The following is a 15,517-nucleotide window of genomic DNA, read 5'->3' on the forward strand; positions in this document are numbered from 1 at the left end:
TAGTCCAGGGGGGCAAGAGAAATGCTGAGAACTCCAGTATTTATCCAGAGAGCCTGCTCGAATCCCCTTTGCAATTGCTGAATGTTTAATCAGTACACAAAGGGGAGGAGGAGCTTGAATAACTAGGACATTTCAGAGGAAATTAACAAAAACTCACATTGGATTATTTGTCTTCTCACTTTGGTTTCAATGCAATGGCTAAATAGCAGTTTATATGCAATTTAGTTTTGATATTCTGCTATTACATCTGCAAATATGAGCCTGGTTTAGCTCAGCAGCTAAAAAAGCATAGTGATTAACACCAGCTGTCTGCAAGTACTGTAAGTTCGAATCTCACCAGGCTCAAGGTTGACTCAGCCTTCCATCCTTTCTAAGGTAGGTAAATTGAGGACCCAGTTTGTGGGGGCAATAAGCTGACTTTGTATAAATATACAAAAATATGAAGGCTATTGCTTAATGCATTGTAAGCCGCCCTGAGTCTCCGGAGAAGGGCGGCATATAAATCATTTTTTTAAAAAAAAATTCCTTTATCTTGTGATCTGGAATTCACAAACTCACTTTGCCCCTCTCCTTCATAAACATATTTGGAAGGGGTTTTAAAGTAGCCCAATTTTGGGGTACAACTTCTTATCCCAATGTCTGTTCCTAAACATATCACAGTAATTGTATTAAGGCACTACTGTTGTTTCCACCGGTTTTCAGAGCAGGAAATCACATATATTTGGAAGTGATCTAACTTGGGAAGCTGGTGATATGGGATTCTGATGATGATTTTTGATGTGATTCTAATCATATGTTAGAATATGTTAGAAATTATTTTTGTTTATATATAAAGAGCCTGGAGTGTTTCATGAAGCAGACAATGCTAAGTGAAAAAACATATGAATGAATGAATGAATGAATGAATGAATGAATGAATGAATGAATGAATGAATATAAGCAAGCAAGCAATAAAAGAATCTACTTCACTACACAGTACCTTTTTACCCCTTTTATGGCTAGCAATACCTTGGATGTGTGTTCTTCTGACAGGGCACCACACAAAGAAGAATGATAATGATGATGATGATGATGATGTTATCCTATCTGTTGTGTCCGACTCTTGGCAATTCTATAGGCCAGGTCTCTCCACATCTTCCGATCTTGTACTACTTCTTTGAGTTGTTCTATGCTGTAGCTGGTGTCAGCTTTGATGGTGTCCAGCCACCATGTTCTTTGGCAGCCTGGTTTCCTTTTACCGCTAACTTTTCTGAAAACATAATTGCTTTCTCCAATAAATTCCTCCATGCAACATGACCAAAATAAGTGAGACGTTGTTTTGTGGTTTTCCTTTGCAGTGACATGCCTGGTGGTATGCTCTCCAGTACTTGCTTGTTGGTCACCTTTGCTGTCTAAGGAATATGCAGGAGCCTTCTCCAGCACCTCAGTTCAAATGAGTTGATTTTCTACCTGTCTGTTGTGGCCCCGTCCTCTGAGCCTGTCCCATCGGAGGAAGAAAGCTCCGAGCATGAGGAAGAGGAGTCAGCCAGGCCTCCCTCTCCAGGCCCCTCCCCTCTGGCATTGTCTCAAGTGCCGGCCGAGGGAGAGGAGACAGCTGATTTGGATCAGAGTGAGGAGGAAACATCATTCCTGGACGCACGCCTCCGAAGGCGTGATAAACGTTTGCAGCAGCTTAGGAGGCGTGCTAGGGATTAGAACTGAGTCACTGGACCACACCCCAGAGACTATATAATAGAGGGTGGTGGTCAAGGATCTTTGTGACGAACAAAGCAAACCTTAGATAGTCACTAAAGCCTCGTCCGGAGCTGCTGAGAGAAAGATTTAAAGTGTCGGACATTTGGACTCTTGAGTATTTATCTTTCTGTTTTACTTTGAAAATAAAGTCACTTGGCAGACGGTGTGTCTATCGCTGCCAAGTGGGAGATAAGACCTGGGTGCGTTCCAAAGTGTTTCCTTAACCCTCGACTGGCTGTGTTTGTGTGTGTGTGGGTACGGGGACAGATCACTGTCTTGCTTTTTTGAAGTCCAAGCATGGGTAGCTAAAGGGAAAACAATAGAGTGGACTAACCTACATTTCGTTGCCAGGCTGACTTAGCTTTTCCATATTTGGTTCATGATCATCGTTTCTATGTGACTCAGTGCAATCCAACGTTTTATTTCTGGGCTGCATTCACTGCTTTGAGCGGTCTGCGATCCTAGGAAAGAGAATTTTTCCACATATTCTTTCTCTTTACCATCAATTTCTATTTTGAGATTTCCATTCCTTGCAGTGGTTATGAGCTTGGTCTTTTTGATGTTCAGGAATAGACCAAAATTCTTATTTTCTTATTTGATTTTTTTATCACAAGTTACACGCCTTCTTTGGTTTCTGAAAGGAAAGTTGTATTGTCAGCATATCAAAGATCATTGATGTTTCTTCCTCCAAACTTTACCCCAATTTTTTATCCTTCAAGATCTAGTTTTCTCATGATCATTTTGGCACACACTTTGAATAAGAAGGGGAGAGAATGCAACCTTGTTACATTTGTTTCTCTATCTTAAACCGATTGGTGTCTCCATATGGTGTTCGCATATTGGCTTCCTGATTTGTGTACAGTGATTGCACCAACTTGATCTGATGCGCTACCACTAAGTACTCCTAGGTCTTGTAGGGCTTTCCATACCTTCTCAGGGTCAACTGAGAAGAATCAATTGAATGATTTCTTGTAGTCAGTAAAACACATGAAAATGAACTTTTGATATTCCCAAATTATTTTCCATGATCCAGAGCAGATTTGCAATATGGTCCTGGGTACCATGACCCCTTGAGAAGCTGGCTGAACCTCTGGTAATATTCAATGATTGATGCTAGATATTTTAAGCAGAACCTTCCTGATTTGAGAAATGAGAGCAATTGTGTGATAATTGCAGCAATCAAAGGGAGAGTCACCTCTTTTTTTGGCAGTGGAATGAAAATTGGGCATTTCCAATCCTGTGGCCATGTGTTGGTTTCCCAGATTTTCTGGCACAAGTCTCAGTAATTCTGCAGGGATAATGTCAACAACTGGAGTCTTGTTGTTTGGGAGTTGGTTCATCGTCCATCTGATCTCTTCCTCAAGGATGGCCGATTCTATTTCTACTTGTCTTGCCACCTCATCCTGAAGCTGGGCCCCTTTGCTACCTGCATACAGCTGTTCTGTATATTCTCGCCATCTGTTCTTCATGTCTTATTGGTCAGACAGTTCTCTCCCTCACTTGTTTTTAATGATGCCTTTTTGAGAAATAAATGGCCCTCTAATCTTTTTGACTTGCCTAAAAGCATTCTTGATGTGACCCTTCATGTAGTCTGCTTCAAGCCGTTTACATTGCTCACCCCGGTAAACTTCATTGTTCTTCCTTACTGCCCTCTGGAATGCTGCATTCAGTCTTTTTGCTTCTTCCCATTTGCCTGCTGCTTTGGCTGCTTTTCTTTGCTCAGCTATTTTGATGGCTTCATCTGAGAGCCATCTGCACTTTTCTCTGGCTTCTTGCATGATATGTATTTTTCTGCAGTTCCAGTAATGGTCGATTTAATTTCCTGCCACAGTTCATCAGGCGTCTTCTCAGCAGTGTCCAATAGTTCAAGCCCATTTTTCACCTCAAAGTTTCTTTGAGTAGCATAGTGAGGTCTTGAATTTTCCCCAAGTAAACCCTCACATGGACATCCATGCCCGCCCTCCCACCAAAAAAAAACAGGGCTAATTACCAAAGAGTGTCTAAAGATGCCTTAGCACCTTAAACATATTTTGTCTTATATGATACAGTTCTCAGTAGGATCATGCCCATGTTACAAAAGCAGGCATTCCTTGGCGCGGTCTTACTATAATTAGAACCTATATTGGAAGTCAAACAAACTGCACTTATTGCCAGATAAAATGTATAGAAAAGACAGTCAAGAAGCATTTTATTGTATGTTATTTATTTAAAACTGCACATCAGTAAAGAGTTAATCAGGGAATATAATTCATCAGGTGGTTTTCAGTAAGAGCTCTTCTTGGCAGGATATATGGACAACACGGGAGCCTGGATTTCCAAAGAAAATCAGTTGCACCATATCTACTCTGTTTACTCTAGCTTGCTAAAAATATGCTTAGGGATGGAAAGTGTTCTGTGATCTCTACGTGTGCGTGTAACTGCAAAGGCAGTTGAGGAGGTGGAAAAGGGGGGGTATTGGGCCCCAAAGATATCATCATCACCATCATCATCATCATTAGAATTGGAAGGGATCTTGGAGGTAAAGGTTCCCCTTCACATGTGTGCTAGTCATTTCTGGCTCTAGGGGTGGTGCTCATCTCCATTTCTAAGCTGAAGAGCTAGCACTGTCTGAAGAGAGAGTCAAAGTTTGGCCTTGTTTACCCAGCTTGCAACAGACTCCACTACCAGCAGCATCACCTTTCCTCTCCATTCCGGGAACCACTGGGATCTGGGAGGATTTACCTCCCCTGCCTGACCTTCACTGAGATTGGGAAAGAGTGACCTCAAGAGTGGCCACAGAGCAGAAGATCACTTTACTTGGCATGCTGATAAATGTTATTAAGAGGCACAGAACTTTGATCGTTTTGCTCTTTGCTTTGGAGACATGACAGTGGGCAACACTTCCCTCTAAGAAGTTACAATAAATAAAAAGAAGAATGTGGCTCTGAACTTTAGAGGGAAAACTAATTCTATTTTCAAAGCTTGATCAGATTTCAAGATTAATGGCATTTCCTTTTGTTTTAATATTCCCTTGTTGCTATTGTGGTGCTGATATGCAAACAATTAAATAGATTGCATGAGATTGCCCACAACATGCATCCTCTGGTTCCCTAGGAGATCTACACAAAGCACACCAAAGGTGATTGCTTGGGTAGCTGAATTGGACATCTAGTTATGAGGCCACTGCCATACCCTTGTAGAAGTTTTGTATATAATTACATATCGAGTGCATATGTTTACTTCTCTTCTGTCATGTTCTCATCATCATTACAAATAAATATTTTGATTATTAACAGTTTGATGCAAATTAATTGACAGCCAGCCAGTTTCTTTTATTGACTTTTACTGATTGCCAGAGTAGTTATTTGCATAGGTGGCGTTGTATCAATGCAATAAAGTTTCAGGTTGCTATGGGACTCCAAAGCCAAGTAGACTTTGAGCTTGTTCAAATAATAAAGAAAATTCTGCAGAAATTCTAGAGAAATCTCTACTGATTACGTCAAAATAACTGGGAAGCTGCTGCTCAGATTTCTAATGTTCAATCTGAGCAACAAAATCCTTTCCCATATCTCTTATGGCTAAAAAGCTCACATAACAACAGTCCATATTCTCTCATTTTACCCTGGCAATGCACTGCACTTTATTTAAGTTTGCCCTGACATTCAAGCCTTAATGCCAAGCTCAACTTTTAAGATTTTAAACAACCAAAGCCTGTACTCTAAGTCTACTTTAGTTTCAGGTTTAAGTTGACATACAGGCAGTCCTCAACTTACAACCTTTCATTTAGTAACTGTTCAAAGTTACAATGGCATTGAAAGAAGTGACTTAGCCAGGGATGGGTTCTACTTACCTCTGCTACCGGAGGTTTGCAACGTGGAGTGTGCACTTGCGCAGATCATTCATGATGATGTCCAGGCGGGTGCGCGGAGCCTTCCACCGCCATTACTACTGGTTCGCAAGAACCGAACCGGGAGCAACCCACCACTGCTAAGGACCATTTTTCACATGACCATTGCAGCATCCCCATGGTCACATGATCAAAATTTGAATGTTTCGCAACTGGCTCATATTGACATTGAATCATGACGGTTGCAGTGTCCCGGGGTCATGTGATCAACCTTTGTGACCTTTTGACAAGCAAAGTCAATGAGGAAGCCAGATTCACTTAACAACCATGTTACTAACTTAACAGCTGCAGTGATTCATTTAACAACTGCAAAAAGTCATAAAATGGGGCAAAATGACCTTGGGACACAGCAATGGTTGTAAGTATGAACCAGTTGCTGTGCCTCTGAACTTTGATCACATGACCATGAGGAGGCTGCAAAGAGACTCAAGTCACTTTTTTCAGGACTTTTGTAGCTTTGAATGGTCACTAAGTGGACTGTTGTAAGCCAAGGACTATCTGTATATCTCATCCTGAGCTTTATCTTTTCCTGCTAACACTATGAAGACACACCCATTTAAAGAATGTGCTGTGGACTTCAGACCAGTGGTGAAATCCAAATTTTTTTACTACTGGTTCTGTGGGCATGGCTTGGTGGGTGTGGCATGGCTTGGTGAGTGTGGCAGGGGAAGGATACTGTAAAATCTCCATTCTGACCTCACTCCAGGGGAAGGATACTGCAAAATCCCCATTCCCACCGCACTTTGGGGCCAGCCAGAGGTGGCATTTGCCGGTTCTCCAAACTGCTCAAAATTTTCGCTACCGGTTCTCCAGAACCTGTCAGAACCTGCTGGATTTTACCCCTGCTTCAGATATGTTACATTGCCTTGTGTTAATTAAAAACTGAACAAGGATTTCATGAAAACAACTTTTCCCACTAGGTGCCATAAATATGCTTTGCATAGCAATTCCACAATTCCAAGGAAACACAGCCTAAGAGTAAATTGAGGAAAGTTCCACTCAAGATTTCTGGAAAACATACATGTTGCCGTTCTTTTTTAAAAAGATCAATATTCTCCCCCACCCCCACCCCTTTCCACTTAATATATGCTCTGTAAGAAAGAGAGAAAGCATTTATTCTGATGTTATGATTTAGGCATAGAGTAGTATTTGAAATCATATTGGAAGTTTGAGATAGTTATACAGAATTAGGAACTGAGTATATCAGTGGTTCTCAACCTTCCTAATGCTGTGACGCTTTAATACAGTTCCTCATGTTGTGGTGACCCCCCAACCATAAAATTATTCCTAAAACCATTGAAAATATGTGTTTTCCGATGGTCTTAGGCGACCCCTGTGAAAGGGTCATTCGACCCCCAAGGGGGTCCCGACCCACAGGTTGAGAACCACTGGCTTTGTGATCTAAATTTCTTTTAATTTTTTTTAAAAATAGGAAGCATATTACTGCTGTGTTAAAAGGAATTGATTTAAAGCTTGAACAGAGAAGCATTATTTAATAATAATATTTAGTTTATTCAAGAAAAGTTAAACTACAAAACAGCAAAATGTATATAAAAAAAGAAAAAACACAACAAACTAGACATTAAAAGGGGGAGGGGGGAAACACACATATACATCCTAGCTGAATGTTGATTAATATAATTAATTTTAATTAATTTTACAATATTAATTTCCCATCCCTTACAAAACTGATCAAAAGAATTTTAAAATACTCAACTACTAGATCAGTTTTTACATTGTTAGCCTGCTGTCTTTATATTTTATAAACAACAAAACAGTTAGGAGGAAAAACAACAATAGAATAGAATTCTTTTTTGGGCAAGTGTGATTGGACACAAGGAATTTGTCCTTGGTGCATAAACTCTCAATGTACATATAAACAACAAAGTGATAGGTCATGTATCATGGATCATAGTTAAAATAATTAATAATAAGATACAACAAGTAATAAATCATATATATCAATAGGAGAAGGCATTAGGAAAGATGAGAAAATGAGAAAGTTGACAAGATGAGAAAGTTGACAAGATGAGAAGGATAATATCAATACAGCCTACTATATGAGTAAGTATCTTTAGGCGTAAAACAGTGTTGTGGGAATTACCATACTTTTCGGAATATAAGACACTCCAGACTATAAGACGCACCTACCTTTTGGGGGGGAGGAAAACAAGAAAAAAAAATTCTGCTTCTGCCTCCCAGCATCCATTCGGTATTCATCTGGCCTGTTTGCCGCCACCCATTCGCCACCGCTGCCATGGCCCGTTCGCCACTGCGAGGCCCATTCATCATGGCCTGTTCGCTGCTGTCCGTTGACTGCCGTGGCTCATTCGCCACCACCCATTCGCTGCCGCTGCCACCCATTCGCTGCCGCTGCTGCCCATTTGGTGCTGTTGCCCATTTGGGGCGACCCATTTGCCACCATTGCCGCCTGTTCAGCACAGCCCATTCAGTGCAGCCTGTTTGCCACCGCAACAGTCTGTTCAGCATGGCCCATTCGGTGTGGCCCGTTCGCCGATGCCCGTTTGCCACAGCAGCCGCCCATTTGCCGTGGCCTGTTCAGCACGGCCTGTTGGGCACAGCCCGTTCACCAATGCCCATTCACTATATCCATTTGCTAACGACCGTTCACCGCCAACACTGCCCATTCGGCACTGCCAATGTGGCCTGTTTAGCGTGGCCCATTTGCTGCTGCCCATTCATCGCCGCCGCCTGTTTGCCACCACCCATTCGCTGCTGCAATGGCCCATTTGGTGCAACCTGTTTGCCACCATCCATTTGTCCTGGCCTGTTTGCTGCCGTCACCGTGGCCCATTCTAGAACAGCTGATTGGTGCCGCACCATCCCCCCTCTCCCCCACCACAACATTCGCTGTATAAGATGCACCAAAATTTTCACCCACTTTTGGGGGAGGGGGAGGTACATTTTATACTCTGAAAAATATGGTACATGTTTAGCAGAGTGATGGCATGAGGGGAGGAAGGGGGGAACTATATTTGTGTCGAATTGTTTTGGCATGCAATGCCCTATAGCAGTGTCCAGAAAGAAGAAGCTGAAGCAGTTCATGTCCAGGATGTGAGGAGTCTGTAGATATTTTCTCAGCCCTCTTTCTGGTTCATGCAGTGTACAGATCCTCAATGGAAGGCAGGCTGGTTGCAATTGTTTTTTTCTGCAATTCTAACTATCCATTGAAGTCTGTACCTGTCCTGTTTGGTTGCTATGACAAGCCGGACAGTTATTGAGGTACAAATGACACTCAATAATTCCTCTATAGAACTCTATCAGCAGATCCTTGGGCAATCACATGGCCAGTGCGACCATCGTGAGGAAAGGAGGAGGCCGCTTTCCCTCTTTCTTCTCCCTGCTCCTCCTTCCGTCATGCCGGCCGCTCCATTTCCCATTTCTCCATTGCAATGCAGTGCCCAGCATCCACTTTGATAGTGGGGTGGGAGGTATAATTTATCAACCAATTTGCCCAGGGTCAGGTTGGCCATTGCAGGAGGCTCCTCCTGCATGTGCAGCAGAACTGGAGGACAGGGATGGACCAACCTGACCCTGAGCGAACTAGTTGTTAAATTATTTGAACCCCACCACTGGAAAGCAACCTCCTCCTTCCCTCGTGCCGGTCACTCCATTGCCCATTTCTCCAGTCTAGCACCACGCTGTCTACCACTGCCTTTCATTGGGGAGTGTGGAGCAAGACAGGGCTCCTCTTGCTGTCTCTTCTCCCCTCGCCAGGCATGGCAGAGCTTCCTGCCCCTCACTTAGCCACCCACCCACCCTTTTATTGATGCAATTTGGGGGTTACAGATGGGGAGGGGTGGGGCGGGGAAAGAAGGCTATTCAGCCAGTTCGCCAAACTTCAGAAAAATGTAGCTACCAGTTCTACTGAACCGGTACAAACTGGCTGAATCCTACCACTGCATACCCAGTTCTTCCAACCATTCTTTATATATTTTAGTCTCTAGGCTTTTAATCATCTTAGTTGCTCTTCTCTGTACTTTTTTAAAAATCTCGCTAACTTTTTTGTAATGTGGTGACCAAATCTGGATGCATTATTCCAGGTTTTATAAAGTGGTACTAATACTTATGTGATTTTGATTCTATGCCTATGTTTATATAACCAAGGATTGTATTAATTTTTTGGCTGCTGTCGCACAATGTCACCAGCTGGCTCATATTTAAGTGATTGTCAACTAGCACTCCAAGGTCCCTCTCACAGTTACTGTTTTTGAGCCATGTTTTACCTCATCTATACTTGTACCTTTCGGAGGTAGGGTTGTCTAAGTGTAAACCTTGCTTTTCTCCACATTAAATTTCTTTTTTGGGGGGAATAGGGCTCATTATTCAACTCTGTCAAGATCTTTTGGGATCCTGAGCTTGTCCTCTAGGTTGTTAGCTATTATTGCTAGCTTAGTGTCATCTGCAAATTTGATAAGTTCCCCTTCTATTCCCTCATCTAAGACATTTATGAAGATATTGAAGACTAAAACAGAACCTTGCTTACTTCCCTCCATGTAGATGTAGTACCATTAAGGACTATTTGTTGAGTATGGTTTATCAGCCAGTTACAAATACATTTGGTGGTGATGCTTTCTATCCCATATTTTTCTAGTTTATCAAGAAGTAGGTTGTGATATTTTGTTGAATGCTATACTGAAATCTAAGCATATTATGTCCACAGAATTTTGCTGGTCTACTACTTTAGTCATATTGTCAAAGAATGAAATATGATTGGTTTGGCATGATCTGTTTTAAACAAACAGATTCTAGATATTCGCAGATCTGTTTTTTCATTATCTTTTCCAGTATCTTCCCAGGTATTGATGTTAGGCTGATTTGTCTGTACTTTCCAGGGTCTGTTTTCCCCCCTTTTTTTTGAAGATGGGAACCAGTGGTGGGATTCAGCTGGTTTGCACTGGTTCAGCCAAAGAGGTTGTTAACTTTTTGCGCAGTTCGGCGAAATGGCTGATCCCACCACTGGCTGGCCCCGCGCCTCACCTCGCTTCTCCCCTCCCAGTCATTCCTCGGCTGGCCTGAAAAGGTAAGGGTGATGGTGGGGGGGAGATTCGCTCTTGGTGGGGCTGGAAATCTCCACCGTAGAGGGTGGTACAAGAAGTGGTGCAAGGAGTAGCGCAGCCCTCACTGGCCAGAATGAGGTAATATTGCTGTTATGGCAAGGTTGGGTAGCACAGGCGGGCTGAACCTTGCCATGAGTGATGTTGAGTTCACCATGCCCACTGAGTCACATGATACCACCACCACCCAGCCACACCTGTCAGCTCTGGCGTGGAGCTGCCATTCGGAGAGGAGCCGTCACCCTGAAGCCTCCGGCCAGTACCAGCCCAGCTGCCACCCCAGAACCAGCCCAGGAGCCGCCAGGACACCAGGAGCTGTCAGCCCCACCACCATGCAGGCAGCGGAGCTACAGCAGAAACACCCGAAAGAGGCCGCTATGCCGGGAGGAGGCCGCATGTCCACCAAACAACTAAGATGTGGTTGCACGGCGATCACGTCATCGAGGACGGCATGGCAGCACTCGAGAGGCAGCCATCGCTCTCCCAGGCCATCCTGGACCTCTGTTGAAGACTGGCCACTTCAGTGAGGACCAATCCTCCCTTAAGGACTCCATTGGGACTGAGGGCTAAGGAGGCTGAATTTGAAAGATGATGGCTTCTTCTCACTTCCGGATCATGTGGGAGGGAGTTGCATACCATTGTGGGTGGATGGTACTTATTGTATAAAAGGTGGTGGGGAGCACAGGCAAGTAGCCCTAACAAGATATTCCTGCGATTGTAAGTGTGTGCCAGAAGGGAAGTAAAGCAGGCAGTAACAAACCAAGTTTGTGTTTGGTTGTGTTCCTTCTTTTTCTTTTCTTTTGGAACCTTACAACACCTACACAGCTGGTCATTAGGCAGAACCGGTTGTTAAATTACTTGAATCACATCACTGATGGGAACCACATCATCTCTTTTCCAGTCCTCTGGTACTTCCCTGGTGCTCCAGAATTTTTGAAAGATATTGTACAATGGTTCTGCGATAACACCTGTCAGTTCTTTCAGAACACTGGGATGTAATCCATCAGGTCCCAGTGATTTATATTTGTCAAGATCAGACAGATGTTCTCTTACCATTTTCTTGTTTATTTTATTTTTTATTTCTAGTCTGTCTTTTAAGATTATATTTTTGGTAGGTTGGGCTATAGTTTTTGTTTGCGTGAAGACAACTGAAAGAATGAGTTAAGCAGCTCTGCTTTCTCTCTGCTGCCTGTTACTTCCTTGCTGCCTTCTCTCTTTAGTGGACCAACTGTTTCCTTGATTTTTTTTTCTTATTATTTATATGTTGGAAGGAACTTTATCATCTTTGACTTTTGTTGCAAGCCTTTGTTAATTCTGAGCCTTTGCTTTCCTGATTTCAACTTTGCAGATTCTGGCTATCTGCTGATATTCTGCCTTAGTTAAGTGTCCCTCTTTCCATTTTTTGTACTTGTCCTTTTTGTCTTTCAACTTACAGTATCAGAGAGATCTTTGTGCAGTCATGCTGGTTTCTTCTTGGATTTGCTACTTTTCTTTTTCAGTGGTATTGTGCTGGACTGAGATTTTATAATCATATTTTTCAGTTTCCCAAGCTTCTTGAGTTGTTTTCCCCTTTAGGATTTTCATCCAAGGAATCTTTCCCAAGTTCTCTCTGAGTTTATTAAAATCAGCTTTTTTTAAATCTAAGACTCTGGTGTCATTATGTTCTGTTGCTTGTGTTTGCATTATATTGAATTCCAGTATGACTATGTCCAGTATGACATGGTCACTCACACCCAAGGTTCCTGCAGTTTCAGCTCCCTCTATCACGACTTCTCTGTTCATAAGAGAAGGAGCCATAAGGAGCCTTGGTGGTGCAGTGGACTAAAAGGGCTGTTAAAGTAGCACTTAGCTGCCAGCTGCCTGCAATTACTGTGAGTTCAATTCTCACCAGGCTCAAGGTTGACTCAGCCTTCCATCCTTCCAAGGTAGGTAAAATGAGGACCCGGATTAATAAGCTGACTTTGTATAAAAAAGAACACCGCTGGGGGGGGTGGCGAAAGCCCTACTAAGCAGGTATATACAAAAGTATGAAGGCTCTTGCTTAATGCATTGTAAGCCGCCCTGAGTCTCCGGAGAAGGGCGGCGTATAAATCGAACCAATAAATAAATAAATAAATAAATAAATAAATAAATAAATAAATAAATAAGCAAATAAATGAATAAAAATTAAGTCCATTATGGCTCTCCATCTCTAGGGAGGGTAGAGTTCCCTCCTCTACCTTTTGGACAATAAAGTTGTCAGCTAGGTTGGTCAGGAACTTATTTGATTTCTCACTTAGTTCAAAATTAGTCTTCCAGTTGATGTCAAGTTAATTGAAGTCCCCCATTACTATTGTAATGTGTTTCCTACATATATTTGTTACTTGGTTAGCAAAAAGTACATCTATTTTTTTTTTTTTTTTTTTGCTTAGTTGTAGTATACACCTATGGCAATGTCATTCTTTTTTTCTTTTATATTGACCCATGTGCATTCTAGGAGGTTTTTATCTTTGGTTTTGTTCATTTCTGTAGCAATATAGTGATCCTTTATATACAGTGCAACTCCACCTACCCTTTTATGGGGTCTGGTTTATAAAAGACTACAAATTTATGTTAGGGTTTCCAATTTCATCTAGACAGCTGCTGTGCATTTCCTTGACAATCCTAATACATCTTTTTTGAAAAGGAAGGTATCTGTAAACTCTGATCCACCTTGAGTAATAATACTTAGTTTTGGCTCTACAATCAACATTACTCATTTTTATACATTATATATAACTTTGAAGAACATTAAAGAGGGGATAGCTGCAATTGATATTCAACGTTTCTTTTATGACCTAGATATGAACTTGTGATGCAATTTGTAATGGATGGAAAGCTATATGCATGGGAGAATGCCTTTGCAATTTGCAGAAAGTGAAAAAGCACTTTGAGTATTGCCTTTGGTGGAAACTCAGCAAAATGCAGAAATCTAACTATTCTAGTTACTGGGATGAGATTAGAAGGAAGTAAATTTATATTCTGCATTGTGTTGAGCTGTGCCACCTAATTCTTTACCTCAGCCTTATTAATCCCAGTTAATATTCACCCACTAACTCATTCATCCATCACTAAAACAATACTTTATAATCTTCTCCAAGAACTTCAATTAATAAAAGGATCAGAAGAACAAAAAAAGAATACTCCTGAAATATCACTCCTTATTAACTATCAACAGGATACCAAAGTATGAAATCAATCATTTATTTTATGAATAAACAATTTTGAAAGAAAATAGCACAGCAAAATGATAAAAAACTAAAAAATCAAGAGGCAAAGTAACATATATGTATTGGCTCAAAAATCGTTATTCTGAGAATATTCTTCCTATCATTGATTCTTCTAAACTTTAAGTAGGGCAGCCAAAAATAGTCAGTGTGTTGGACAACTGAGCAAAGTCATCACATAAATTCTGGAATTCTTCATCCTGGCATTCTTCTTCATATGGCCATCTCTCGATCCAGGTGTTCTTTGTAATGAGGTAGGAAATACTGGAAAGAGAAACAGGATAGCTAAAAACAGCCCTGCAAGGAAATTAGTTCAACTATCTCCTGTTGGAACAATGTGTTGGGCTTGGATTGAATCCAAATATAGTTTTCAATCATTTCATGCTATGAATATGACATTTTAATTTAGATTTTGTTTTTAGGGTGAGAAAAGAAACTTCTCTTTTTCCTTAAAATCTGAATCCTCAACTGAATTCTGGAAAATTCAAATGGTTCCTGCCATAAAACATGATTGCTATCATGACACCCCCGTGAGTTGCAAGATTTGGCAGTATACAGTACAGATGTGATGAATGAATGAATGAATTCAATGATGCATCAGTTTTATCTCATAGATTGCTTCTCCCCAGTCTAAGACTTTATGCATTTCAGTTAACACAAATGGCAGAAAATTGGATCTGAATGCTAAAGGTATATATTATCAACAGAAATTTAGAAGTATGTTTGTGGAACCCAAATGGAATGAAAAAAACCCCAATGGCTCAGAGTTAGAGCTTCTCAAAGTCAACCAGGCAAGGAGAATAAGAGATGCATCAGGCTTGTGATAGTTAAGACAATCCAAAATTCAGGGAGACTTTAAGAAGTGTGAAAAAGTGTGAAAAATCCTTATGTTGCTTTGAACGGTTAAATCACCCAAACAGTATTTTGATTTTCTTCACGTAAATGAGTATCAGCCTTGATGTTTCCAAAAACACCTAAAACAACAAGTCTATGTTCCTAAACATACAGTGATAATCTACCAACTCTTTTTCATGTGTATGTTTGAGTGTATAGAGAGGAACAATTAGATGCAACCCTTCCCCTACTGAACTGTCTGTACTATAAAAACAATGGTGGAAATAATTCAGCACAAAGTGAAATGAAATGATTGGACTAGTAGGTCTGGGCTGCAAAAATTTGGGCAACCACTAGACAGTAACAAAGACATGAAGACAACTTTTATTCTTTGCTGAGTGAAAGATCTCACATGTATGGATCCTTGCAGGCCTGAACTGGAGGCACTGGGAAACGTGAGGTTGTGATAGAAAAGACCTCTCCAGGCCAGCAAAGCTCTTCAGCACAACATAGAGCATATGGACTATGTGGCTTGTAGCATCTGAGCAAAAGCATTAGATATTCCCAGAGAGATTTAGTTGGGCAGATGGTGCTATCCATACATGAAGGAATCTAAAAATCCTAGTTAAGGTTATTCCCTACAATGTCATATGTAACCTACACAAGTGACATCCAATAAAACTGAGGAGGAATGGCTATTTTGATATTAAAAGATTCAGATTAGGGTTGCTTTCAAAGTT

General features: G+C 41.3%; 1 protein-coding gene across 1 annotated transcript in view; it reads right to left on the reverse strand.

Moving 5' to 3' along the window:
- Window positions 1-13,904: 13,904 nt before the first annotated feature.
- C3 (complement C3) overlaps window positions 13,905-15,517 on the reverse strand; it is a 69,270-nt gene continuing 67,657 nt past the window's right edge. Inside the window, exon 40 of the mRNA XM_070938225.1 lies at window positions 13,905-14,207. Coding sequence (XP_070794326.1) covers window positions 14,066-14,207 — 142 coding nt within the window. The 3' untranslated portion in view covers window positions 13,905-14,065. The remainder of the gene's footprint in view (window positions 14,208-15,517) is intronic.

The sequence above is a fragment of the Pituophis catenifer genome, unplaced genomic scaffold, assembly GCF_029215685.1.
Source record: "Pituophis catenifer annectens isolate HBS135680 unplaced genomic scaffold, rPitCat1.0.hap2 SCAF_2, whole genome shotgun sequence".
NCBI classification, from domain to species: domain Eukaryota; kingdom Metazoa; phylum Chordata; class Lepidosauria; order Squamata; family Colubridae; genus Pituophis; species Pituophis catenifer.